Source organism: Dromiciops gliroides, chromosome 3 (genome assembly GCF_019393635.1).
Source record: "Dromiciops gliroides isolate mDroGli1 chromosome 3, mDroGli1.pri, whole genome shotgun sequence".
Taxonomy (NCBI): Eukaryota; Metazoa; Chordata; class Mammalia; order Microbiotheria; family Microbiotheriidae; genus Dromiciops; species Dromiciops gliroides.
In genome coordinates, this window is record NC_057863.1 from 634,514,908 (window position 1) to 634,542,780 (window position 27,873).

At 41.9% G+C, this 27,873-nt stretch overlaps 2 protein-coding genes across 4 annotated transcripts in view; one reads left to right on the plus strand and one right to left on the minus strand.

Moving 5' to 3' along the window:
• Nucleotides 1–17,794, plus strand: part of WRAP73 (WD repeat containing, antisense to TP73) — a 38,166-nt gene extending 20,372 nt beyond the window's left edge. Inside the window, exons 4-12 of one of the 3 annotated variants that reach the window (XM_043993075.1) lie at nucleotides 1,155–1,227; nucleotides 5,871–5,974; nucleotides 9,731–9,817; nucleotides 10,314–10,448; nucleotides 10,540–10,617; nucleotides 12,594–12,699; nucleotides 16,528–16,653; nucleotides 17,135–17,326; nucleotides 17,445–17,785. In XM_043993075.1, the coding sequence (XP_043849010.1) occupies nucleotides 1,155–1,227; nucleotides 5,871–5,974; nucleotides 9,731–9,817; nucleotides 10,314–10,448; nucleotides 10,540–10,617; nucleotides 12,594–12,699; nucleotides 16,528–16,653; nucleotides 17,135–17,326; nucleotides 17,445–17,554 (1,011 nt within the window). In that variant the 3' untranslated portion in view covers nucleotides 17,555–17,785. Of the gene's footprint in view, nucleotides 1–1,154; nucleotides 1,228–5,870; nucleotides 5,975–9,730; nucleotides 9,818–10,313; nucleotides 10,449–10,539; nucleotides 10,618–12,593; nucleotides 12,700–16,527; nucleotides 16,654–17,134; nucleotides 17,327–17,444 lie in introns of all 3 variants that reach the window. The other 2 variants (XM_043993076.1, XM_043993074.1) reach the window with 2 other exon arrangements.
• Nucleotides 17,795–18,503: 709 nt separating this feature from the next.
• Nucleotides 18,504–26,737, minus strand: TPRG1L (tumor protein p63 regulated 1 like). Its single transcript, XM_043993077.1, has 5 exons — nucleotides 26,428–26,737; nucleotides 23,220–23,311; nucleotides 22,534–22,710; nucleotides 20,507–20,660; nucleotides 18,504–19,938 (listed from the first exon to the last, which is right to left on the minus strand). Exons 1-5 carry the CDS (start codon nucleotides 26,644–26,646, stop codon nucleotides 19,744–19,746), a joined length of 837 nt encoding a protein of 278 aa, XP_043849012.1. The 5' UTR covers nucleotides 26,647–26,737; the 3' UTR covers nucleotides 18,504–19,743.
• Between the last annotated feature and the right edge of the window lie 1,136 nt (nucleotides 26,738–27,873).

A 27,873-nucleotide genomic window follows, 5' to 3' on the forward strand; every position in this document is an offset into this window, starting at 1 on the left:
TTATCCCCTTTTGCACTAGTGGGATAACCTAAATCGCATCTTTTGGATGGGCTTGTTCCTGTCTCCATGTATGTATGTATGTACGCATGTATGTATGTATGTATACACACATATATATGTACATATGTGTGTGTGTGTGTGTATATCTCCGTATTCCAGGTTTAGTTGGTCTCTGTTTTGTATTGCTTAGACATTAGACAAGGCATCTATCTGTCAAGGCCTGAATGTTGTTCTTTTTACAGAACAAGAATATTAAAGACATAAGGATAATGTCTTATTTCTTTAGCATCGTCCTAAAGTACTTGGTCCAGGATGCTATGCATCAGAGCTATTTAATAAGCTATTGATTAATATGTCTTATTTACATAATCATGTATGCAGTTTGTTATATATGCTGAGGGAAGAAGAGATGTCAAGAAGATAAAATGCATAATCCAAAAATTCTTTCAGTAAGAGAAACTGTATACTTAAACCCAAATAGTCATTCCCTTCTTTCTTTGACCAACTCTTTGTTGGTCATTACTGTAGTCAGTAATTCAAAATCTTTCTTGATGGTGGGAAGACAATCCCATAAGTCAGATAAACTGTATGCAGATAATAGTTAATTGGTATGCTTGGTGGGGGGGAGAGTGATATTTTCTGTAACTTGCTTTTTTGGGGGGAAAAAAACCTTCATACTGTTTAATTACACAGGGTTTAATGGATTAAATAGTTTAAAACTATTATGACTTATGTAAAAATATATAGCTATTTTATCGTTCTATAAAATTGTATTATAAAATTAAAACAAAGATTAGTTTGAATGTTGTTTTACTTTTAATAGCAAGGACTGTATAAGTGGGTACTTGGAATATACATGTGAATATATATATATATATGTATATATTTATATAAATTTTGAAAAATCAGACTCCTTATATAAGTATCATTATATAAGAGTACACATCCTACTGGAAATTAAGAAGGGACAAAAATTTTGAGATAACTAATGCTTTTTCTGTTTTCATCTCCAATAGTAAAGAAATATGAAAATTTCCTAGACTTTTTCCATTTGGAAAGTCTTATTTGAGTATGGGAATTGGATGTTATTTTAGAATATGAAAAGTTAACAAATGTTGCCTCTTTTTCTTCCCTCCCCCTCTTCTCTCTCACAGCTACGGATAACAGTCTGGTCCTTGTGTACAAAATCTGTATCTTATATCAAGTATCCGAAAGCCTGTCAGCAGGGTGAGTGTGTCAGAATTCTTCTCAGGGGGTATTTTAATTGGGCAGCAAAGAAGAGTTGGGGTTGCATATGCTGATCAAGACTGTGCTGCTGAATTGAGGGCATCTACATCCCTTCCAGCCTGATGACTATTCTTCAGGCAAGGGATACTTACTTAGAACCCAGCTTTCTTAAACTGTGGGTCAGGACCCCATGTGGGGTCATGTAACTGAATGTGGGGGTCCTGAGAAATTGGGCAACAGTAAAAGGCTATGTATACCTATTTCACAGACCTCTATATCTGAGGTCACATAAAACTTTCTCCGGTGAAAAGGGGTTATGAGTGAAAAAAGTTTAAGAAGCCCTGGGCTAGAACATAAATGGGACTTAAGTAGATCCTAGTTCTGATCCTTTTCTTGGCTCCTTCTATAATCTTGGGGAAGTTCTTAACTTTTGTTTCTGTTTGTCTGTAAAAAGGGGAAATTGTATTATCGTCCCCTATGAATGAAATAAATGAAAGCTTTCTATGTGCCAGGAACTGTGCCAAGCACTGGCAATGCAGGCACAAAAAGTGGCACAGTCCATGCCCTCGAGAAGGCAGTATTGTAATGTTCATACACACAGGGGAGGGCTTGTGCCAGGGAAGGGAGTTTGGGTCTGGGAAGTCACAGGGATGATGAGTGGATCCATGGGGCAGGCAAGGCTCAGGCCCTTTCCGGAAGCAATTGATTTGGTTATTGTGCACAGAGCAGGAGGTGGAAGGAACAGCATGGTTGGCGACTGCCCATCCAACCCTAAGTGAGACTGAGGCCCAGGAGCTCAGGGGCTGACCACAGATTGTTGTAAGGATAATTGAGCTGGCCACTGTACTTGACACGAAGTCCTCTGAGCCCTTAGGAGGAAAGAGCTTTGAGAATGTGTTCCTCATGTCGTTAGTTTGCTTGTGTAAATGGAGACTACAACACCAACTTCATTTGGTCTAAACACCAAAAAGGAGCTAGGTGTTGGACCACTTTTGAATTTGCAAAACACAATGGTAGTTTTTAGAGGAATTGATCAAATAACGTGCTAGATAATTTAAGTTCATTGTTTTTCTTTTAGTAGTCAAAAATAAATGCTTTTATGTTTCCACAAGAGATTGGAAAGTTAAGTATGTTTGAATAAAATCACCTTATTTATTAGTGTCCTTTATCACCATTTTACAATTAGGCATATTATCTGAGTGTAATGTCCTCTCTCAAAAGCAAGTTATCTGGGGCAGCTACGTGGAGCAGTGGATAGAGCACCAACCTTGGAGTCAGGAAGACCTGAGTTCAAATTTAGCCTCAGACACTTGACACTTACTAGCTGTGTGACCCTGGGCAAGTCACTTAACCCTGATTGCCTCGCCAAAAAAAAAAAAAAAAAAAAGCAAGTTATTTATACAGATGACTCCCCGATCTATATATTCAGTCCCACACTTTCTTTGGAAGTTCTGCCCCATATCACCATATCACATATTGGATATTTCCACTAAGATGTCCCATAGGGGCAGCTAGGTGGCGCAGTGGATAAAGCACCGACCCTGGAGTCAGGAGTACCTGAGTTCAAATCCGGCCTCAGACACTTAACACTTACTAGCTGTGTGACCCTGGGCAAGTCACTTAACCCCAATTGCCTCACTAAAAAAAAAAAGAAAAATGTCCCATAAACATCTTAAATTCAGCTTGTCCAAAGCAGAACTCATTTTTATTCCCCCTCCCCTAACCTTCCCTTCTCAGCTCCTTTGCTTCTGCTGAGGCCAGCATTATACTTCTAGAAATCCAGGTGGAGTTATTTTGGACTCCTTACACCTAACCATTTACCAAATCTTGTCAATTCTACTGCCTCAGTATCTCTTGCTATCTGTCTTTTTACCCAGGTTATTACAATAACCGCACAATAGGTCTCCCTGCATTTAGTCTCTTTCTTCTGAAATCCATCTTACACTTAGCCTCCAAATTGATATTCCTAAAGCACACATCTGACCATGTCACTCTCTTTTGTGCAAGAAGTCCCAGTGGAAACAACTATGAAAAAATGCTCTGAATCACACATAATAAGAGAATTGCAAATTAAAATAACTCCCACAATATCCATCAGATTGGCAAAGATGACAGAAAGAGAAAATGACCATTGTTAGATGGCTTTGTAGCAACACTTTTTGTTATAGCAAAGAGCTGGAAACAAATTGGGTCTCCATCATTTGGGGAATGGATGAAGAAGGTAATGTAATCAGGGACTGGATAAGCATTTGTTAATTGCTTAATATTTGCCAGGCATTGTGCTAAAACATTGGCGCTACAAAGAGCAAGCAAAAACAGTCCCTGCCATCAAGGAGCTTACACTCTAATGGAGGAGATAACATGTACATACATAGGTGTGTACAAAATACATATAGATTAGGTGCAAAGTAACCTTATAGGGAAGGGCGTTTGCAGCTAGGTGGTATTTGAGCTAGTTCATTAAGGAAGCCAGGCAACCTAGGAGGGAAAATACTCCAGGTATGAAGAAGCTGTGTAAAGGCCTGGAGACAGGGAATGATGCATCGAGTTTGAGGAATAGCAAATAATTCAGTCTGGCCAGACAATGTAATTTATGGAGGGAGAGTATTGTGGAAGAAGGTCAGAAAGATAAAATGGGTCCTATTTCTTGGAGAGTATTGTGGAAGAAAGTCAGAAAGATAAAATGGGTCCTATTTCTTATTTTTTTGTTATGTAAAACATTCCATATTAGTCATTTTGTACCAAAAACTCAAATAAGAGAAAAAATGAAAAATAATATAAAACTATTATTTTATATAATATATTTTTATATATGATATTTTTTATTACTTTGGAGGTGGATAGTATGCTTCATCAATAGTCCTTTGCGATTGTCTTCGATCATTGTATTGTTGAAAATAGTTATTCACAATTTTTCATCAAACAGTATTGCTGTCTCTGTGTACAATGTTCTTTTGGTTCTGCTCACTTCATTATACATCAGTTCATACAAGTCTTTTCAGGCCTTTCTGAAATCTTCTTGCTTGTCATTTCTTATAGCACAATACTATTCCATCATCGTCATATACCACAGCTTGTTTAGCCATTCTCCAATTGATGGGCATTCTTCTTAGCCACCACAAAAAGTGCTGCTATAAATATTTTTGTATAAATAGGTCTTTTTCTCTTTTTAGAGATGTCTTTGGGATATTAACCTAGCAGTAGTATTGCTGGATCAAAGGGTATACACAGTTCTATAGCCCTTTGGAAATAGTTCCAAATTGTTCCAGATCTTTTCACAACTCCACCAACAGTGGATTAGTGTCCCAGATTTTTCACATCCCCATCAACGTCCAATATTTTCCATTTTTGTTATATTTGAAATGACTTCTATTTCAGATGACCAAAAAAAAGTTTATATTTGATCCTAGGAGATAAGAAGGAGCCATCAGAGACTGTTGTGTAATTGGGTGACTCAATCAAACGTACTCATTAAGATGCAAATTTGGTGACTTGTGAAAGATGGTTTGCAGTGGGAGAGAGCACTGGAGGCAGAGAAGCCAATGGAGTAGTCCTAGTGAGGGGTGATGAAAGCCTCAGCTTGGATGGTGGCTGAGTGAGTGGAGAGAGAAGGACATCATTGGACAACTGAGTGAACATACTGGAGTAGTTCAGGCATTCCTGCTTGATACTTACCCATTGACTATTCCCAGTTCTTTACTATCACAAAGGGGCAGCTGGGTGGCACAGTGGGTAGAGCGCTGGCCCTGGAGTTGGGAGGACCTGAGTTCAAATCTCACCTCAGAAATTAATAGCGGTGTGACCCTGGGCAAGTCACTTAACCCCAATTGCCTTAAACATCTGGGGCCATTTACAGTCGTCCTGATAAATATCTTACCAGTGTTACCCAGATGGCTCTGGAGTAGAGTGAGGTTGGTGACCTTGCACAGCCCTGCCTCATTTAAATCTAATTCACTGCAAGCCATGACATCATCTCAATGTCATGGTCTTCTTCAGGAATGAAGGACAAACAACAACAACTATCATAAAAATGCTGCTAAAAAATGTCTGGAGGAATCTTTTCCTTGACTCTTTGACCTCTTTGGGGAATATGCCTAGAAGAATCCAGCCAGTTCTAGCTCATTTAGCCTGTTTAGTGTTCTGTAGAGATAACATTCCACCTCTCATCTTTCCATCTTTGCCATGGGCTGTTTGCTTTCCTTGAAATATATTTTGTCCTCATTTCCACCTTGTGTATAATTTGTTCTGTATTACTACAGTTTTTTAACCTTTGGAAATTCACGTACAGTAAGAAGGGCAGCGTGTTGTAGTGGATAGAGAGTGAACTCAGAGTCAGGAAGACCTGGCTTCCAGATTCACCCCGGTGCTTTCTGGCCATGCTGCCCCGAGGAGATCACTGTGCCTCTTGGTGACCCTGGGACACTTGACTTGAAAGAAGGCAAGTTCTCACCAGGAGCAGCCTGGACAACCGAAATCACAGGCCTGGTTAGAAAGTACCGTGGGTTACCCACTGTTTAAAGACATTTTTATTTGTCATTTTCCCTTCCTTTGCTGTTTTCTTCTTTTCATTCTTTGCAGAAAATTATTCCTCTGGTTACATTTCTCTTCCTCGCAAATTCACTAAATTTTAATCCTTCTGATAGGAATAAGCTTTACGAAGGATGGCCGCTACATGGCACTGGCAGAAAGGCGCGACTGCAAAGATTATATCAGCCTCTTTGTGTGCAGCGACTGGCAGCTCCTGAGGGTGAGACATTTCTGGCTAAGCTGTTAGGATGGATTTATACTAGGTAGTTATTTTACAGTCCTACGAGTTAGGGACTTTTTAGTTCAGATATTTGCACTGCCACATATTGGTAAATTCTGCTTGGTTATAAAGTGAACATACTGCTATAGAAGAGGTTGTAAATGTTCAAAATGGAATGATTTTACTTTTTCTTATTAGTATACAAATTATGACATTTATGTCATAGCTGCTATCTTATAGCTTATGTTTAGGTATATAGATTATTCATTTACTGCAACAAATTAAATAGTGCTAACTTGGTGATCTTCAACAGTTAAGCATTAATTTTGAGACAAATATAGTACTGATACCCAAACCAAGCAGAGACAAATTGGAGAAGGAAAGCCAGAGACCAGTTTCACTAATGAATACTGATGTTAAGTATGTTAAATAAAATCATGTCAATTTGACTAGAATGGTATAGCCAGAAGGTAATTCACTGTGACCAAGATAAATTCATACTAAGACTTCAAAGATAATTCAAAATTAGGAAAATGACTAGCATGTGTAATTATGTAAACACAAAATCCATGTGATTAACTATATAAGGGAAAAGCCTTTGAAAAATACAGTTCTCATTTATATTAAAACACTAAAAATCAAAAGCATGGAAAGATCCCTTCTTTAATGTTACTAAAAGACAACATCTAAAGGTAAGAGCTGATGTTCTTTGCTAGGAAGAAACCCTAGAAGCTTTTCCAGAACAAAAGGGTCAAGCAAAAGTGTTTCTTTTCCCGCCATGTATTGGCTATGCCAATAAGACAAGAGAATGAAGTGAAAGGTCTTAACATCAAAATAAGGAAGATGACTCCTTGGTTTGCCTAGAAAATTCTAGCGAATCAGCAAAGAAACTAACTGAGATGATTAGTAGCTTCATTCAAGTTGCAAGATACAAAAGAAATCCTTAAAAATCATCAGCATTCTATACAATATAAAAAAGAACCAGGAAAACATAAAACATTCCATTCAAAATAGCTTTTAAAATGTATTGAAAAGTCTGGCAGTTAGTCTTTTAAGCCATATACAGCATGTACATAAAATAATTATAAACTCTTTTCCTCAATAAAAGATTTAATTAGAGGTTCAATTCATGGTCGGGTTATGCTGCTGCAATAAAAATGATGTTACTACCTAAAGTAATTTAATTAATATAGACCTAGGGCTATAACAGATCATCACAGGGGTACTTTATGGGAGTAAGACAAAATAATAATAAAATCATTTGGAGTAAATAATGAAAAAAATGAAGAGAGCATTGAATTACTAGACCTCTAACTATAATCATTGGTTTAAATCAGTAATTAAATTGGCAACATAAATCAGTGAAATAGACTAGATAAGCAATAACCAGAAGCATCTGTTGCTCAGCGTTTGATAAAGTGTTAAACCACAAATATAAATTATTGGGGGAAGAACTCTCTATTTTACAAGAACTTTAGGAATGCTGTTTGGTAGAAATTAAGCTTAGACTAACATTCCCCTCAATCTATTGCAATAATCACCTAGTGGATAGGCAACTTATTATAAAAGGAAACGTCATTAAAAACCTTTCATGACTGGCATGGGAGAGAATTATTAATTAAACAAATCCTAGAGGTAAGTAGAAAAAATATGAGAAATAATTTGGATTACATAAAAGTAAAAAGCCTTTGCACCATTCAGATAGAATTAGGAAACAAACAAATGGAAAAAAACCCAATGTCTCCAATATCACTAAAAAAAGTCTGCTATCCAAGATACATAAGGAATTGATATACGTGTATAAGACCATGAGCCATTCCCCTTTAGAATAGGTCAAATAAAGAATTGCAAACCATATATGACCATGTGAATACATGATCCAAATTAATAATTATAAAAGACTCTGAGAAACACTGAGTGTTGGAGAAGGCATGGGAAAGACAGTATTGATAGAGCTATTTGTTTTCATTTCTGGTTTATTTTTTTGTTGTTGCATTTTGAGTTTCAAGCTTTCTCCCTCTCTCCCTCCCAACCCTGCAATAGAAAAGGCCAACATTTGACATGTGTGTGTGTGTGTGTGTGTGTGTGTGAGCAACTATAAAATGCATACTTCTATATATTGGTGCTTTCTTTGGAGGTGGGGAGCATCTTCCTGCACAGGTCTTTTGTAGTTGTTTGGAATATTTATATTTCTCAGAATAGTCATTCACAGTAACACTTCAGACAGTGTTGCCTTTACTGTAAACAATATTCTCTTGGTTCTGCTCATTTCATTCTGTATCACTTCATGCAAGTCTTTTCATGGTTTCCTATAATCAACCTGCCTGTCATTTCTTACAGAACAGTAGTATTCCATCACAATCATATGCCACCTTATTCAGCCATTCCTCAATTATGGACATCCCCTCAATTTCCAGTTCTTTGCCCACCACAAAAAGAGCTGCTATAAATATCTTAGAACATATAAGTTATTTTCCTTTTTCCCTGATCACATTGGGAAACACCAAATAGTGCTATTGCTGGATCAGAGGGTATATACAGTTTTATAATTCTTTGGGCATGATTCCAAATTGTTTTCAAAAATGGTTGGATAGGTTCCAACAGTATATCAGTGCCCCAGTTTTTCTACATCCCCTCTAACATGTTATTTTCCCCTTCTATCATTTTAGCCAATCTGATAGGTGTGCAATGGTGCTTCAGAGTTGTTTTAATTTGCATTTCTGGAGGTATTTGTTTTCCTAAAGCTCTGTAAAACAATTTGAACTTATGGAAGGAAAGGGACTCAGGTGTTTCTATGCGCTCTGACACCACTATACAACCCTTGATCATATACCTCAAGAAGGGCAATGGCAGAAATAAATGTTCAGTGGGTACCAACATAGCCCTAGCAGGACTTTTCACAAAGACCTGGAAACAAAGTGGGTGGCACATGAATGTCGAGTTAGGGCCTAGGCCTCTAATTCCATTGTACAGAAGGCTCCTTTGTGTGGCAGGATGGAGCCTGGAGCAAGGCCTGGCTCCTTGGCCAGCTTTCCTCACGCCACCCTGACCGCCTCTGTATGAATGGGCTGGGTGATTATAGCAGAGAGGAAATGCTTATTAAGAATGGGCAGAAATGTGGGGAGATGTCTCTGAACCAATACAGAATGAAACAAGCAGAACCAGGACACTAGACAGAAAGATGCCCACAACAGCGGAACTAGGAAGAGTTGTCATGCTGCTCTGCAAAACAGGCAATGAAGCCTGGCTCTTAGCAAAAAAAGCAATGACCGCTGGCACAGTAACAATATCAGTTACAAGCAGGTTCAGCTCTGGAGGTGGATGACATGTCAAGATAAAAGAAGTAGGCATCCAGAAAACATTTTTTGAATGTAGGGAAGAGTTATTTTCCCCCGGAAGCTATATTTAGGATACAGATTTCCTTATGCTAAGGAAATCTTAAGTGTTACTGTGAATGGCTAAGGGAAAAACTAGAAGCAGCATGACCAGGGGCTAGAACTCTGGACTCCAAGCCAGGAAGAACTGGCTTCGAATCCTGCCTTAGACACTTCTTAGCTCTGTGACCCCAGCAAATAATTTAACCTCTAGGCCCCAGGCTTTTCATCTTTAGAAGGAGGGGCTAGGACTCAGTGATCTGTTATGCTATGCAAGTTTGAATGATCATTTTGCATGGAGTTTGCATTCTAAAGAAATCTTCTAAAGCCTTTCTTTCTTTCCTCCCTCCCCCACCCTCCCTCATGTTCTTCTCTTTCAAAGCATTTTGACACAGATACCCAAGATCTTGCTGGGATTGAGTGGGCTCCAAATGGATGTGTGCTGGCAGCTTGGGACAGTTGTTTGGAGGTATGAAGAAAACACTTATTTTTAGGGGATTTTACAGGTGGCTGCTTTTAAGCAGACCTTCACCAGGCCTATAAGAAGCCTTCCAGCTTAGCAGGATTTATGCCTTTCTGGCAGAGCCTCAGAATAGTTCCCAAGTGGATGGCAAGTCCACATTTTCTTAACTTCTCCATCACGCTGAAAAGGAAATGAATGTCTAACATCCTATACTTGGTATAAATTACTGACAAGGAATGGACTGTTGGACTAGGCTTGAATCTGCCTCTGCCGTTCACTGTGGCCATGAACAAGTCATCGAGGTTCTGAGCCTCAGCTGTACAAAAAGGATATTAATAGCTAGGGTACCTCCCCGTCAGGGCTGTCGGGAGACTCAGATGAAAGGCTTTGTAAAGCGGCACATAAAGCCCAGCTGTTATAATTACTGCTTCATGACACTGTGTGTAATCGTTTGTAATGGCTTGTCTGAACGGTTCTGAGTTCTGAATTGTCTTGTTTGTAGTATAAAATGCTGCTGTATTCCTTGGATGGCCGCTTGTTGTCCACGTACTGTGCATATGAGTGGTCACTGGGTATCAAGGCCATAGCCTGGAGCCCTAGCAGCCAGTTTTTGGCCATCGGAAGCTACGATGAAAAGGTAGGGCACACACGCAGGTGAAACATCCAGAGTTCCTCCTGTGAGTTTGCTTAGAGCTCAGTAGCAGCTCTGACTTCGTTTCTTCTGACAGGTGCGGATTCTTAACCATGTGACTTGGAAGATGATTACAGAACTTGGACATGCGGCAACCATTAATAACCCCAAGATAGTAAGTCTGGGATTTACGCTGCTGGTGAAAACTGCAGCGGTCTTTGATTTTTATAGATTCCAGTCCCCACCAAAGAAGACAGATAGTCTGCCATGTTTTTATATGAGTAGCCATTATTGGAGAAACTTTTGACTTGGTGGGTAGCCTCTTAAAAGGACATGAGCTTTCCTGCACTTAACCAGGCACACAGAGTCCTCTGAGGGTAGACCCCTATCTCTTGCTAAAATCTACCAGAGTTTGTGCTCCAATGGTGTAGCATTTAAAAACATAGGATCCCGGGGGCAGCTAGGTGGTACAGTGGATAAAGCACTGACCTTGGATTCAGGAGGACCTGAGTTCAAATCCAGCCTCAGACGCTTGACACTTAACTAGCTGTGTGACCCTGGGCAAGTCACTTAACCCTCATTGCCCTGCCAAAAAAAAAAAGAAAGAAAGAAAGAAAAAAAAACCATAGGATCCCTTCCCTCCTACACTGAGGCATTAGAATAGAACTGTGGAAGGTCACACAGTTACTGCTCACATAAAGTATTTTCATTTTTAAATCACGTTTGTTGGTTTGCCATATATTTTGGTAAAGAAGGGGAGATGAGCTGACTCACATAAAGGTAATGCAATTTTATGTGTAAAATTGCAGGTTTTGGACTCCTGGTTGTTGGTTTTTCTGCCCTCCAGGTCTTGACCCAAGACCAGTTTCTCACCAGTGAAGCCATACTGGAAAAGAGAAAGTTGCAGTTACTCTCTGACTTCTAGTGTGGCAGCAACAACGCTGATCTCTGAATGATCTTCTGTATGAATGTTTCATGTAAAATTGTAGTTTTACCAGAACCCTGAATTTGTCCAGCTTTGGGATTTTGATTAGCAAGGCCATTCCCTTTCCTTGGCAAAGAGGGAGACCCCTGTCCTGATTAAGATGACAGGCCAGAATAGATACACAACTTTGTCAGTTATCCTTCAAAGCAGATCTCTTGATTTGGGGATTAGATTCTTGGCAACTTCTGAGACAAACCCCTTGGATTAGCTTAGGGTCAGGTTGTGAGAGGAAATGTGACAGATTTAGCCAAGCCTTTAGCTCCTTAACCCTCTTCTCCTAATCCTTGGAATCTTTGGTTTCTTCTGAGACCTCTTTACATTCCTGCTCCTGGTGTTCCAGATGAACTCAATAAAGACCTGTTTGAATAGGTTTTCTATTACCCCCTTATTGGTTTCTTACAAAACCACAGCTGCCTGTGCCTGTTGCCCTCCTTTACACCCTTCTTCCAAATATATATATATATATATATACATAAATTCCCAAGATTTTATGTTGAAACTTTTACACAGAAGTCATTGATAACATTGAGCTTCAGTGCTCTTGGTTCCTCACATCTATCTTGGAGGCAACTGTCTTCCTAACTTAGTCTTTCATCCTGTCCTGACTGTTGGGTCTTATTTGTTGGCCTAGCATTGGCTTTTCTTTTATTCTTGACCTTGTTTTTTTGAGGCTACTTTAAGATTTGCCACTTATATAGTACTCACTTTTAAAAAGTGTTAAGACTTAGGAAAAACCACAATATTGTAGTTACTATAATGATTTGCCCCATTTCTGATATCATTGAACACTATCCTAGTAGAAGAATCTAAAAGGCTTCGTCCGTAAGAGGAAATTCTTGCATTTTTTTTTCTTGGTGAAGCAGTTCGGGTTAAGTGACTTGCCCAGGGTCACACAGCTAGTAAGTGTCAAGTGTCTGAGGCCAGATTTGAACTCAGGTACTCCTGACTCCAGGGCCGGTGCACTATCCACTGCACCACCTAGCTGCCCCATTTCTTGCATTATTTGATATGTTTTTATGTTGTTAAGATTCAATTCTTTATTTTTCTACCACTAGCAGTAATAACTGTCCCTAACATTTGTTTGCTTTATACATCACAAGACTTTTACATAATTATCTCCTAAGTTTCATTGTCTTTGTCATAAACTTTGGTGTTTCTTCTTTCAGGTTGTATATAAGGAAACAGAGAAGTCACAAAATTTAGAAATGGAGAATCTTCCATTCCCACCAACCAAAGCAGCAGCCAGTTCTCTTTTCAACACAGAGAGTAAATGTAAGAAGCAAAGGGAGAAATTTTTTTAAACATTCCTTTTTTTTTTTTTAATTAACAAGCATTTTTTTTTCATCTCCTCCTCTCACCCAATTGGAAAAAAGAACAAAAGCCTGGAGTTAAGCAAAACAAATTCCCATGCCTGCTATGTAAAAGTATGTGCGTCTCTCTGTCTCCTCTCTGCCTGGGTCAGAGCCTACTTCGTCATCAGTTCTCTGGAATAATGGTTGGCCAATGCATTGATCAGAAATCTTAAGCATTTCATATTTGAACAAGACTTTACAATGTTGTTGTTATAAAAATTGTCCTCCTGGTTCTGCTCCCTTTATTCTGTGTCTCTTCTATAAGCCTTCCTAATGTCTCCAAAACTATCCCTTTCCTCATTTTTCATGGCACACTGATATTCGTATAACATAATTTGTTAAGCTCTTTTCCAGTGGAGAAGCACTTAAGTTTCCAGTTCTTTGTCACCAGAAAAGAGTTTCTATAAGCATTTTTGTACTCTGTTATTTAAAATCTAAATGTGGGTTCTAATCTGCCCCCCCCCAGTCTTGGGGGGAAGCTGGCTAAAATCACTGATAAATTCAGCAAGAGTTTAGGCTTTTAAAGATTTATTAAAACTTGGATCTATTTGGTATAGCCAGAGAGACAGAAACCTTTCCTTTCCTAGCAGCCCATGTGAAATCTCTCACCACCAAGCCGGTGTCCAAACGACAAGGGGGACTCCTGTTCTCTGTCTCCCTGCGGTCACACACCTATTCCTCATCAAAAAAGAGGCTCCTTCCCTCAGGGAGCATCTACTTCCTCATTCCTCTCTCCCTCCCCCAGAGAGGAGGTCCTTCAAGCTGATTGGTTGAGAGTGGTATCTTGCTGATGTCAGTAGTACATGGCCTCTGAGAACAACAGCATTCAGGGCTAGCCAGGTGTGGTCCCCATCCAATCATCCTTAAGTAGGTACTTAGTTTCTCATTCTCACCCAATTCAAACAATTCTAAATCAGGTGGGACCCCTGGACGTCTGCCAAATTCCATTATTTTATCACAGTACATAGAGCTCCATTTCTTCTTTCTTTGATCTCCCTGGGATCTAGACCTGTCAGTGATACCTCTGTCAAAAGACATTCACAGTTTAGGAAATTTGGAGGCGTCGTTCCAAATGGCTTTCCAGAATGGCTGGATCAGTTCATAGATCTACCAACAGGGCAGTTATGTGCCCTGTTTCCTGGCAGCCCCTCCATTTGTCATTTTTCTTTTTTGTTAACTTTGCCAATCTGATGGGTGTGAGGGAGAAACTCAAGAGTTGTTGTAATTTGCATTTCTCTAAGTATTAGTAATTTGGAACACTTTTCCATATGATAGGCTAATTCCTGACTTCAGACTTTTTGTTAGGGCTGGGCCCTGGGAACTTCTCAAGGGAATGGCCGGGGAATGTTTGGGAGTATTCTGTACCCTCTTGGGCAGAGGTATCAATAGTATTAGTGATTTGCTTGGATTTCTTCCTTTGAAAACTGCCTGTTCATATCCTTTGACTACTAATCAATTGGGAAATGGCTCTTATTCTTATAAATTTGAATCTATATCTTGGAAATGAAACCTTTATGAGATAAACTTGCTACAAATATTTTTAAAGTTAATTTTCCCCCTTCTAATCATAGCTGCATTCAATCTACACTTTTAATTTTGTCTTTTTCAATTAATGAAAATCCACTTTTTCCCTCCAGCCCCGTTATGCCCTAATGAAAAAGAAAAACAAAATCCTTGTACTTGGTATTCATAATCAAATAAAATAAAGTCCCACGTGTCCAAAATATTTTGGCCATGTCCAAACATACATACATATATGTATATGTATATACAAACACATCTCAGTCTATACCCTGATTTGATCATTTTTGTGTCAGGAGGCGGGTGATGTGGTTGATCATGGATTCTCTGGAATTGTAGTTGGTCCATTGCATGGATCAGTGTCCTGCCTCCTCTTTATAAAGAAGAGGTTACTTAGAGATGAGTGTGCTCAATACTGTTATTCTAGTTTTGATGCAATTTTCTTCACCCCCCTCTTCTCTTTCCCTAACCCAGAGTTTGTTTTGGTTAAGACTAATGCTTCCTGTAATCTAGCTTTTCCCCTGTCCCCCTTACTTCAAATCTCTCTTTTCTCATTTCCTTGTTGAATAAGATGTGTCTTTGCACCCAACTCTGTGTGTGTTTGTGTGTGTATGTGTGGGGTGTATGTGTATGCTTCCCTCCTTTGACCAGTTCAGATGTCAGTTTCAGGGGTCAGTTCTGCCCTTCCCCTTCCCCTTCCTCTTCTAGTCTTCTACTTGCACATTGGAATTATTTCATGCAACATGGAGCAATTAAACTTCAGGTTTCCCCTTTGGTTTGGGCTTCCTGCCTCGGTATTTGCTGCAAGCTTCAAATTGGGCTGGGGCTGGATCTGAGACATCTGGCTGCTCCTGTGGTTACAGCTGCCGCAGCTGTGCTCTCTTTGCACCTGTACTTGCACCTTTTCACAGCTTGCCATCTCTTCTCGCCCTGAACCACTACCCCTAGCCAAAGGTTCCCTCCTCCATCTGTGTTGGACCCGTGACCCACAATTGGGTAGTGACAGAACTATAGATTGGCACCATTTCCTGCTCCTGCCAGACTTGGGACCTCTTCTGGCCCATGCATGTGGAGGCAAACATGGCATGCTCCTTCCCCTGCAGACCTGCATCGTCTTCTGCCAACCTGGGCTGTTAACTTGGATTTCCCTGTTGACTCGGTCTGCTGTGATTCCTGCGTCTTTGCAGAGGAATGAGGGAGTGCTCTGTTTCCTTCTCCTCTGCCAACTTGGAGGGTCCCCACAGTTTATTCCTAGTGGCTACCTAAATGTTTGAAAATGTTGCCTCGCACTCCAACAGTTTTCAATTTTTTTCACCAAAGACCTTTTTGCCCCCCTAAATTTCACATATTCCTTGATTCCTGCAATCGGGCTTACCTCTCTAGCTCAGTGGAGACCAGCTATCTTGTGTTGTCTGTGCCTTATATGCTTTGCACACAGGACACAACAGTGCAGTGAAGACCCACATTGTTCAGTGACATTTTACCTCAGGTTTTCCTCAATGGTATTCTGAAGTGGAGAGAAAACCGAAATTGTTCTCGGATCAGCCAGAAGCAGCTTCAGTCTGGCTAAACAAAGCCTATCTGTACGTGATAAAAGATAAAGATGTGGGAAGTGAAGGAAGACTTTGGGTCAGTGGATTTCCCTGACTTCTATCTTCTGATCAATGACGTGATCATACTAGATAATTCAGGATTCTTTTTCAGCTTGTAGATGAAATGGGGGACTAACTGGGGAACCAGCTGCAAACGAAGACATATTAGGGTAGGACAGGGAAATGAGAAACGAAAAAGATATTTGAGCTACGGATGACTGTTCTGTTCAGTTTGGTTGCTGTGTTTTCATTCAAGTATGTAATCAGCTTTTCTTTATAGATTTATCAGGTTAACTCCTGTAGTTAGTGTAACTAGTATTTTCTGTTCATTAGTAACTGCAGACTCAGTAAGCTGAGGCTCTCTAAGCCCATGGTTTGGGGGTGAGACAAAGATGCACATCTGTAAAGATGTTGTCTGAGCCGTGTGTCTAAGTGTAGCAGTTCAAAGGAAACATCTTTTTCTCGTTTATCTGTAATTACTTTTCTGTACTGTTTTCTGCTGGGGGCAAGAGGGATCTCTCTTTTAGAAACCGTGACTCCTTTTCTCCCTTTCAGTTTAGCACTGTTTTTAAACAAAAATTAGACATTGTTTAGATGTTTTCATGATCCAGTTAAATTTTTTTTTTCTTTTCTAGATGAGGTAGTCTCATCTCCAGTTTCTTTACAGACATTGAAACCTGTCACTGATCGACCAAATCCTAAAATTGGCGTAGGAATCTTAGCATTTAGTCCAGACAATTGCTTCCTGGCAACAAGAAATGGTTGGTACCCTGTGAACTTTATTATCCTTCACCACTTGTGAACCTTCTCAGAACCAAATCAAGGAGAATGTTCTCTTCTGGGGTTTTTTTCATCCATTGCTCCCGAGGGAAAGAGTAGCCATTGCTGTCTACCAAGGGAAAGGTTAATTTTGTAACTCACTGAGAATAGTGAGAGTTTTTAAAATGAATTCAGTTGTGGGATCTAACAGGACTTAGGCGTTCACATCCTTTGTTGACTACCCACTGGGGGGTAAAACATGGTGGACCAGAGGGAGGAATTAGTCCAGTAAACATTGTAAATTGCTTATTATCTTGAGGCAAAATAAAGCCCTTGTGGTTTAGTGGCCACTAACAATTAGCTCTTAACTTCCTAATTCTACAGGGACATTTAGAGAGTTGGACTAAACAGAAATGGTCTTTAACTATGGAATGAACATGGTCTTATCATGTGTGTGCATATAAAGTTTCTTCTTTCCACTAGATAACATCCCCAATGCTGTTTGGATTTGGGATGTACAGAAGCTGAAATTATTTGTGGTGTTAGAACACCTCTCAGCCATCCGTTCATTTCAGTGGGATCCCCAGCAGGCCCGGCTGGCTGTGTGCACTGGGAGAAGCCAAGTGTATCTGTGGTCCCCGGCAGGCTGTGTGTCCGTACAGGTGCCAGCAGAAGGTGAGTGGAGATAATTATAGACAGTTATTTTTTGTGTCACAAACGGAGGACCCTTTCTGGTAACTAAAAGAGCTGGTGCCCAAGCTGATTTACTGTGAATCTTTTTTACTTTCTCCAGGTGACTTTCAAATACTTTCCTTGTGCTGGCACCAAAGCGGGGACTCCATGGCCCTCCTGAGTAAAGATCAGCTGTGTTTATGTTACTTGGAAAATGAAGGAGTTAAATAATTACAGCCCCAAATCTTAAGAACTTCCTTGATATGTACAGTTTGGGTGAATAAATGCTGCTATGTCAGAAATCCAATACACATTTGTTTTGTACTGGGGGGGAAAATCACGTGACAAAGGTGGGAATCAAATCTTTGGGCGATTAAATAACACCTTGATTTTAAATATTTTTCTACAGTGAAGTATCTTTGTACATATGTCACATAGAAAAAACTGAATTTTTATTATAATAAAGACTCAAAAATTCACAAAGCAATGTGATGTGCCTTTTTTCCATTAAGATCAACTTAGGGCATATTCCATTGTTTCTGGGATACCACTCAATATCAAGGTAACATGCTGAGAGGATCACAACACCAGCTCCTACCATCTCTTCCCCCTCATCTTCTCTTTTTATAATCACTGTTCATTCTCTTGGATATGTCACTAGCCTTGTGAGCTGCTGCCAATCTAAGGCTGTCACAGAAAAGTCTGACAAAAACTACATCCCAGCATCAGAGAAAGCCTGTCAAACAGCATTTTATCTTGTTAAAGAACTGGAAAAGTTCCTTATTAGTTGTGACAAGAGTTGTATCTAAAAACACTATTGCAGACTATTGAGTAACCTTGGTGTATACTAACAGTGGCCAGATGTCTGTCCTAAGGTGCTAGGCATCTTAGACCTCTGCCAGAGCCGGTGCACATGCTTGTCCTCTCTGCAAAGGAACACATTGGGCGGCTACGGTTTGGGGCATTTTTAAGTATACAGACATTCTGTTAAATCATAAACCTTAAATTATCATTGGACACTCACATATTTACTTTTTGGCCAAGGGGGTAATATGCCTTTTTGTCTGTATCTGTGTAAAGTGAATCCCTCCAATATGTTCCCAGAGTCAGAAAAGGAGGAGCGTCAGTAAAGCCAGTTGTTTTTTCTAACAGGATTCAAAACAGAACCTTGACACACAGGTGTTTTCTCAAACGGTCTTTCTATTTTGGACATGCAGCATATTGCATTCCAGATACACACATGCCAGTCATCTGACAAACTAACAACTAAAAATGAAGTGTTCAAACACACACACACACACATATGCACGCACACACCAGCCAAGGGGCTGCTCAGACAGCACGGAAAGTTTATCAACAGTAAGTTGTTTTTTGTGGCAGATACGATCATTCTTCTAACAAGTCTAGCAATAATTCAATTTGTATAATGTATTTGTAAAAGGCTATCATCTTCAACTGTATTATTCACAGCAGGACACCAAAGCTTGGCTAAAGTGAGTGCAGTGTTCTGACCTGCATACAAACATGGGTAACCGTATTAGACATGAGTTACTTAGGAGGCCTTTAAAGAGTGCAAAGCGAACCAATTCCCTTTTAAATACTCATATGGCAATAAAAAACTCAGCATATATGTTAATAAAATCATGTGCAAAGAATTATCAAGGTGACTGTCTTAATAAAACCAGGTAAATTGTCTTAAATGATTTTTTTTACCCCCATAAACCTCTTTGGGCCTGTTTATGGTAGCATCAATATTAACATAATTTAGATTCATTCTAGAAAAAGTTTGACTTCAGACCAAACTTATATTTACAAAACAACTACTGTCATTCACAACAGTAGCTAACAAAGGCAAAGACTCAGTCCAGCTAAGGTGGACCAGTCTGTTGGCTACTTTTGCATTTGGCTTCTTAAAAAGGAAAAAAAAAAAGATGAAGTTTTTTTCTTTAAAAAATATTAAAATTGACACTAAGTGTAAACATTTGTGGCTACAGGCACTAGACATTCGGAACCTCCCCTCATATAGGATTAACATCACATTATATTTTAAGTGGAGTCATTCTGACCTTTCTATGAACACGCTGGGAAGGGTGCACTGGGAAATGTCAAAAGAAGCAAAACCCACACACTCAAGAAAAAGCACTAGAAGTAATTAGAAAATAAAATATCGGCTAATACAACTGACAACTGCATTCAATTTGCCCTTTGTGGATAGCGTGTATTGTTGCCGAGTGACCGCTATCTGAAGTCTGTAATTCATTTTACTATCCACAACCCTAGAGATGAGTCTCCATGACATATCCTTTACCTAGAAGCCTACCCTGGGTCCTCCATCTACCTTGCTGCAGGTGATGGATCTCCTTTACAGTCACAACACCCAAATGACAATTTCTATAGCAAGAGGACTGGAACATAGAAGTTTAGAACCCAATTTTGCCTCTTGACATAGAGTAGCCGAGCTTGGCCTCATTGTTGATGAAGGACATGAGGCCCACGTATGTCTCGATGAGGAGAGGACGCTCCAAGACCAGCACACCATTGGCTCGACCTGGTAAAGGGTATTCCTTTTGGGCCTTCTTGACAGCTTGAATCAAGAGAGCCTTGAAGCTTTCCAACTTTAAAGAAAAGAAGAAAGCAGGTTAGTGAGCAGGAAAACCAAAAACAAACCCTACCTCCCAAGAGTTGGAAGATGAATCTGATGAGGGAACATTCTAACAGAGGGATGCCAGCCAGTGTGATTCCTTCAAGAATCATCCCTGCCCAAGCCTTTCGAGCAGGGACTGTGATGAGCTACAAATTCTCATTATGCTCATGACTGCCACGTTGTAACTGAACTTAAACTTAGCTGTGTGACCTCTTGAGGGTGCTCAGTGATACTGAATCGTGTGGGCTAACGCTCCCAGTCCTTGCTAGCATTAGCCTAGAAGCAAACTCTTCATTTCTTTGTTTTTTGTTGTTGTTTTTTTTCTTTTGCTGGGCAATTGGGGTTAAGTGACTTGCCCAGGGTCACACAGCTAGTAAGTGTTAAGTGTCTGAGGCTGGATTTGAACTCAGGTCCTCCTGACTCCAGGGCTGGTGCTCTATCCACTGCACCACCTAGCTGCCCCAAACTTTTCATTTCTTGAGGCCCTTTGCCAGGAGGTCTGGCGAGAAGTGATGGTGCAAGGGGGAGGTTTCCCTTACTTGGCAGAGGGAGGCAATCTTCTCATCGGCATCTGCCATTGGATGCTCTATAAAAGTGGCGTAAGGCAGACTTGTGGACCAAGGATTCCATCTGTTTATGAAGGAGGGCCGGCTCTGCTTATCCCACTGGACTCGAATGCCAAAACCTTCTCGCCTGAAGTTGGAAAAGATCACTCACATACTGTATAGCAGGACACAAACGCACTTTGCAGAGCATCCAAGTTAATGGGCATAACAGAAAAAAATAAAAAGTTCCATATTTTAAGTGAACTCCCCCCCCCCCGTCTTTTTATAATCTAGAATCCATTCTTGCTCCAAATAATAATAATGATTAGTGGCCTTTATTGGTAGCTACATTAAGCACTTTTAATTCTGCTCAATTTAATTAAAATGCCTTAGGTCGAGCTTAAATTGCTGATACTTCTTGGGCTCCTTTACTTGAGTCAATACAGTGCAGTGTTGACTCAAATTCTGAACGACAGTTTTATAACTTTATTTTTGGGGGATTTTTTTGTGGGTCAATGAGGGTTAAGTGACTTGCCCAGGGTCACACAGCTAGTAAGTGTCAAGTGTCTGAGGCTGGATTTGAACTTGGGTCTTCCTGAATCCAGGGCTGGTGCTTTATCCACTGCACCACTTAGCTGCCCCCAGTTTTATAACCTTAACTTCCGTTTCTGGTTGTCCTATTGGTATTTAGCTACAAATATTGGCTGGTCTTAGCTTTCCAAGAGTTTTCTGGCCAAATCTCTACTCAACCCTATGAAACACATTAATGTTTAAATAGCTATGACTTCCAAAATACCTCTAAGGCAATAGCATTAGACCAAGGAAGTTAAAAACCACTAAACATTTTACCACGAGAATCTATCCTTTGTAAAGAATATTAAGGCAAGAAGTGTCTGCCTCTTTTTCAAATTCAACTGCTCCAAGAACTGTGATGATCAATGCAATACTCTTTTCTAAAGCCAGAAAAAAGATACACTGCAAGAGTTAAATAATGGATTGGCTGTACATGGGCAACCTTTTAATGCATTAAAATCAATTTACTAGAGCCCTGAGCTATAATTCATTTCACAATCTCTTTTTAATGAGGTCTAAAAGTAACTTGTTTCTATTCAAAATGCTCTTTCAAGTGACTATTGCTGAAGCAGACACCTCTAAAGCCAAAAGCCCCCTTTAATTTCAGGCCATTGGCCTCTTTTAACAGAGTACATTTCTCTAAAGTTACCATGGCTCATCATTATGTGTAGTTATTATCTGGCTTACCATCTGAGGTCAGAATACCTAATTAGTTTTTTCCCCCCCAAACAATATCAAACATTCTTGTGCAGTCAGAAAGCGAACAATACTGTGCAAGGTAAGGAAGAGCTATTTGCATTTTGGGGAGTCAAATTTGCCTCTTTTACTTCCAATAGGATTCAGTGGAAAAAATTTAAAGTACAAATGCTGACACAGATTTATGAAAACGCTTCTTCTTTAGAGACTTTAAAAATTCAAGCCATCTGACCATGTGACAATTATATTTTCTCAATTCCTTCTAAGGCTATTCCCTTTACTGTAGTTACAATGTGCAAGATCCATCTGCTGATGCTGTAAAGCAAAGGTTTTATCATATTGACTGAAGGTTAACCTTTTTTTGTGTCCTGGACCCCTCTGGGGCAGGGCAGTGAAGCCTGTGGGCTTACTCCCCCAAAATCATGGTCTTACAAGCACAAAATAAAATACACAGGGCAGGGTAGCTAGGTGGCACAGTAGATAAAGCACCAGCCCTAGATTCAGGAGTACCTGAGTTCAAATCCAGCCTCAGACACTTGACACTTACTAGCTGTGTGACTCTGGATAAGTCACTTAACCCCCATTGCCCCGAAAAAAAAAAAAATACACAGGATTACCAAAGAAACGAAATGAAATGTAGTTACATCAAAATACTAAAAAAGACCAACCCCACCCCTGCTCCCCAATAATAAATGTGCCTGGCTGCTTTCAATTTTAATTCTGAGCTACTAAATGCCATGAATTGAACTTACTTATTCAGTGATTTAGGCGGAAACTCAAACTCTCCATAAGAAATGGTATCAATTGCATTTAACGATATTTTAACCACCTGCTGGCACTGTAGATTAATGAAGTCATATTTACAGATCAGCAAGGATTGATCTGTGATGAGAACCAGCCGCTCCTTTTCATTGTTCCAGTGGTCAACCCTGGTGAGGCAGAGAAAACGAGTCATCTGTTGTAACTCTTCCCCAAAAGTCTGTAAAAGGGCCCCCAGATAAATGAAGAAATGGCATTAGGTTAGCTGTTCAACAAGGCCGGTAGAGCTGTCTCCATCTGGGAGGTGTGGCCAAGGCTCCGCCTTGTCTCAAGTAATGGGTAACAGCTCTATCTTCAACACAAGTGACAATCAGAGACATCTAGGCCAGTATCCTCAACACAAGCTCCCATCTTCTTTAAGGAAATGCTATGTACACTGGCCTCCCCGCACCTTTACAGCGTCTAAGCTAGCAGAGACAGATGCTCCTTATAACAGGGAAAAAAAAGTGGAATTTTAGGTGGGAAAGAACCCCTGAATTGTCCTCTGATGCCCCTGCTCAGCCCAAGCTTTTGCTACTTACTAGTCCCTGAAACTTGCATTCGTGGAGACAGTTTCACTATGAGAAGCATGCCAAAGCACTGAAGCTTGGAGGCGTCCCTTCCCACCAATAACACTTACTCAGTCAGCAGCCACACACCCTGCACCTCTCCGTCCTCCGTGGGCAGCACGACTAAGCGGATCTCCTCCACAGCCTGTTCAATGGTGCCAGGCTTGAACAAAACAAAGGAGAACAGAGGTTACACCTTCCTCAGACAGGAGGAGATGGCCCCGAACAGCCAGTGTGTGTGTGGTTGTGCATCCCAGTAATGTTTCATAAAACATTCAGGATCATGATTCCCACATTCACGGGTTAGGTGGCTTCCTCTGCCACCATGCATCTCCATCCCCATCCTTCTCACAAAGTAAGACCTCTTAAAAGACCACACCCCCTCGCCTCGCCTCCCCAGCCCTAAGCTGCAATCCAAGCCCAGGGAAAACCAGGACTGGGTACCACAGAGGGGGCAGGGCCCTATCCTGTAGAGGCCACCATTTCCACAGGTGAAAATAAGCGGAGCATAAATCTCTAACGATTAGAGAGATGCAAATAAAAACAACTCTGACACCTATCAGATTGGCTAAAATGACAAAAAAGGAAAATAATAAATGTTGGAGAAGCTGTGGAAAAATTGGAACACTAATTCATTGTTGGTGGAGCTGTGAACTGATCCAACCATTCTGGAGAGCAATTTGGAATTATGCCCAAAGGGCGATAAAGCTGTGCATACACTTTGACCCAGCAATACCACTTTTAGGTCTTTTTCCCAAAGAAATCATGGAAAGGGGAAAGGGACCCACATGTACAAAAATATTTATAGCTGCTCTTTACGTGGTAGCAAGGAATTGGAAGTTGAGGGGGTGCCCATCCATTGGGGAATGGCTGGACAAGTTGTGGTATATGAATACAATGGAATACTGTTGTGCTGTAAGAAATGATGAGCAGGAGGAGTTCAGAGAAACCTGGAGGGTCTTGTGTGAGCTGATGATGAGTGAGATGAGCAGAACCAGAAGAACATTGTACACAGTATCATCAACATTGAGTGTTGATCTACCGTGATGGACTATATTCTTCTCACCAATGCAATGGTACAGAAGAGTTCCAGGGAACTCATGATAGAAGAGGATCTCCAAATCCAAGAAAAAAAAAAAAAGAACTGTGGAGTATAGATGCTGAATGAACCATAGTATTTCTTTTTTTGTTGTTTGTTTTTTTGCGGGGCAATGGGGGTTAAGTGACTTGCCCAGGGTCACACAGCCAGTAAGTATCAAGTGTCTGAGGCCAAATTTGAACTCAGGAACTCCTGAATCCAGGGCTGGTGCTTTATCCACTGCGTCACCTAGCCGCCCCCATACTATTTCTTTTGTTTATGGTGCTGTTGTTTTTTTTTTTCTATTTTGAGGTTTTTCATCATTGCTCTGATTTTTTCTCTTATAACAGGACTAATGCAGAAATAGGATTAATGTTATTATGTGTATATATATATATATATGTGTGTGTATATAGAGGGGAGGGAGGGAGAAAAATCTGAAATTGTAAAGCCTGTATAAACAAAAGTTGAGAACTATCTTTACATGTAATGGAAAAAATAAAATACCTTATATGTAAAAAAAAAAAAAAGAAAAAAAAAAGAAAATAAGCAGAGCAGCCTGGCCAATGCCAAAGCACACGAGCTTGGGAATCCAGGGACCTGTTGGGTCTAATCCTGCGACTTTGGCCACTCAAACCCAAAACAGGAGTGGACTCACATGTGATTTCAGACTTACAACTTGGGAAGCCAATTCAAGGCGTTCCTGCTACCACCACAGATGGTCGCCTTCTTTACAACTTGGTTTGATTTGTCTGGGAGCCAATGTTGGGAGAGTAAGAGATTCCTCTGAGGCCCTGGCATGAGAGGATTTGTCAGGGCCTTACCACCGTGCTAGGCTGCCCTCAGCAGGGGAACTCTGCCACACATATGTGCCCAGCATCCAGAGCGTATCACTGTGCTGTGAAAGGAGGACTGGCTGTGGGAGGTGGGTGACCTACATTCAAATTCTGCCTGTTATTGTTACTCTTGGCGGGGTCTCAGCTTCCTTCTCCAGATAAAGGGCAGAATCCTTGTACTACCTGCTGCACAGGGTGGGGATGGGGAAGGCTCTTTTTAAAAACCTTACATCATCTGGGCTCTAGGGCCCAGAGGGGGACCTCATCATCCACCCCCCTCCTCACTCTACAGACAAGGAAACAAAGAGAAGGGGCTTGGCCTGGCCTCTCCTTACGCCCTGGGAGTCAGTGGTGGAGCCAGCACTCCCATCCAGGCTTTTATTTGCAATGGCCCCATGCCAGGCAGGCTGGGACTACAGAGACAAAAAGAACAGGCCAGCACTCCAGGAGGATCCACTGGGAATGGCTACAACGGTAAGCAAAGAGGAGTAAATCCGAGGGGAATTTAGGAGGGAGAGCGTACTACACAAGAGGAGAGGGGACACTTAGAACAGCTAAAGCAATTATTTACACAGTTCTTTAGGGTGTGCAAAGTTATTTCCAAACATTACTTCGTTTGATCACTAAGAAGTCAGTCAGTTTCCTCCGTGCCAAAACCCAAAAAGTCCCTCAAGGAGTTCACATTCTAAAAGCCCTTATTTCAAGTACCAGGAACACAGCAGGTGCTTACTAAATGCTTGCTGTCTTGACTTGAGATACAGGAAAGATTTCCATAGAGTAGGGGGGAAACTATCACAAGCAAAGGCAGCAGGAGGGAAGGAGGAGGGACAAAGGCCTCTGGCAGGAGACAGGAAGACCCGAATTCAAATCCAGCCTCCTGCAAGTCACCTAAATTCTCTTTGCCTCAGTTTCCTCATCTGTAAAAACATAATAAGTAAAAAGTAGGGGAAATAGCACCTACCTTCCACAGTGGTGAGGATCAAACGAGGGATTATTTAAAAAAGGCTGTCCAAACCTATATTAATGCTATTATGACTCTGGGGTCATGGGATCAAAAGGGAAGCCCCTCGGACCCTAGATCAAAGCGCCTTAAATGCATAAAACTGAATACGGGGTACGCCAAATACAACGGAAACTGACTATAGTGAAATACACAAATATATGAAAGACGTCAGAGGAAGCCTGACCCCAGGCGCAGAAAAGTCAAGTTCACGACCTCAGGGTCACTGTCAAGTTAACGACCCCAGCCCCCGGAAGGTCAAGCTCACGACCCCAGGCCCTGGGCCCTGCGCGGAGCCCCTTTCCCCGGGCGGCGCCCCGTTCCCGAGGGAAGGTCCTCGGGCTCCCCGCCGCCCTCTCACCCACCCGGAACACGAAGTACTCCTTGACGCGGGCGCGGCGCGTGGGGTCGTGCACGCTGAGCGGCCACAGCGTTTGGCGCATCGGGGTCCTGCCCCCAGGCCCGACCCCGCTGCCCGGTCCGAGCCCCGCGCCCGGCCCCGTCACGTTCACGCCGCTGTGGGTCGGGACCAGCGTCGTGGGGCTCGTGCCGGCCGAGTCCACCGAATCCCGCAACTGCAGCATGTCCGCCTTTACCACTCTCGACACTGCCGGGAACGCCCGAGCGTCAGGGACAGCCGGCCCGGGCCCGGGGCAGGCCGAGAGGAGCCCCGGCCCGCCCCTACGTTTCCTGTGATTGGCTCCGCCCCGCCCCGCCGTCCCCACTATTGGCTCTTCCAGCTGCCCCTCGATATGAAGCTCCGCCTGCCTGCCCGGCCCACAAACTGACTTCACCTCACTGCCTCCCGTGATTGGTTTAGCTGGGCCCGTCCCCTCTATTGGCCCCGGCTCCTCGCTCTCTCGTGATTGGGCCTACTGGCCCCTTCGCTCATAGTGATTGGCTCAGGGGGCCGCTGCCCCCGCGGCGGCCATTCTCCTCGGCTCCCGCCCCGCGCCGTGATTGGCTTAGCCCTCCGCGGTCACAATTGCTTCCAATCCCTTAGCGGCGGAAATGGCCGCGCTGGTTTCCAGAGTACTTCCTGTTTACGGTCCTGGAGTCATCGATGGAGAGAAGGGGCATGACGGACCCTAAGCGGGAACGTGGGAAGGGTTGTGGTCTCCGAGGAAGGGAAAGAGACGAGTTGAAGGGAAAAGAAAAAGAAAACAGCGAGAGCGAGCCCTCCTCTCTTCTCCGCCCAAACACCCGTCATGGCTCCCCGCGGCCTTAGGATAAAAGGCCTGCCTCCTAACCCGGCCTTCAAGGCCTCCACGACCCCCCCCCCCCCCCCCCCCCCCGTTTAGGATCAGAACCACAGCGGGTCAGAGTTGTCCAGAGGCGACCCCCGCGAAGCCCACCCCCCTCAGTAACGCAGCCGGACTATGGTTCCGAGAGAGGCCGAGGCTCGTGACCCTGGCTCGTGACAGCGGGAGTTGGGGGGTCAGAAGACCCTCCCCCTCCCTTTGCTCCTCTGTAAAAAGAGCTGGACTCAGTAAGCATCTACTATGTCAGCTGCCGAGAGTAACAGTACCTCCATAGCGCTTTAAGGTTTTCAAAGCGCTTTCTTTCCACATATTTTCCCAATTGATCCTCAAGGCAACCTCCATGTTACAGATGAGGAAACTGAGGCAGATGATTGCCCGAGGTCACACAGCGTATGTCAGGTGAGAGCTAATAATCATAATAGGATTTACATAGCGTTTTTAAGGTTTCCAAAGCGATTTGCAGATTAAAAACTTCATATGATAAAATCCCAGATAAACGTCATACGATCCTCACCACAGCTCTCTGGGGTAGATGAGACTATACCATCC

Coding starts and splice junctions, on each gene's coding strand:
- TPRG1L (XM_043993077.1), bottom strand. CDS start 26,646: ATGCTGCAGTTGCGGGATTCGGTGGACTCGGCCGGCACGAGCCCCACG. Junction 23,312..26,427: donor AGGAGTACTTCGTGTTCCGG/GTGGGTGAGAGG, acceptor GTTTTGTTCAAG/CCTGGCACCATTGAACAGGC. Junction 19,939..20,506: donor AGATTGCCTCCCTCTGCCAA/GTAAGGGAAACC, acceptor TTTTCTTTAAAG/TTGGAAAGCTTCAAGGCTCT.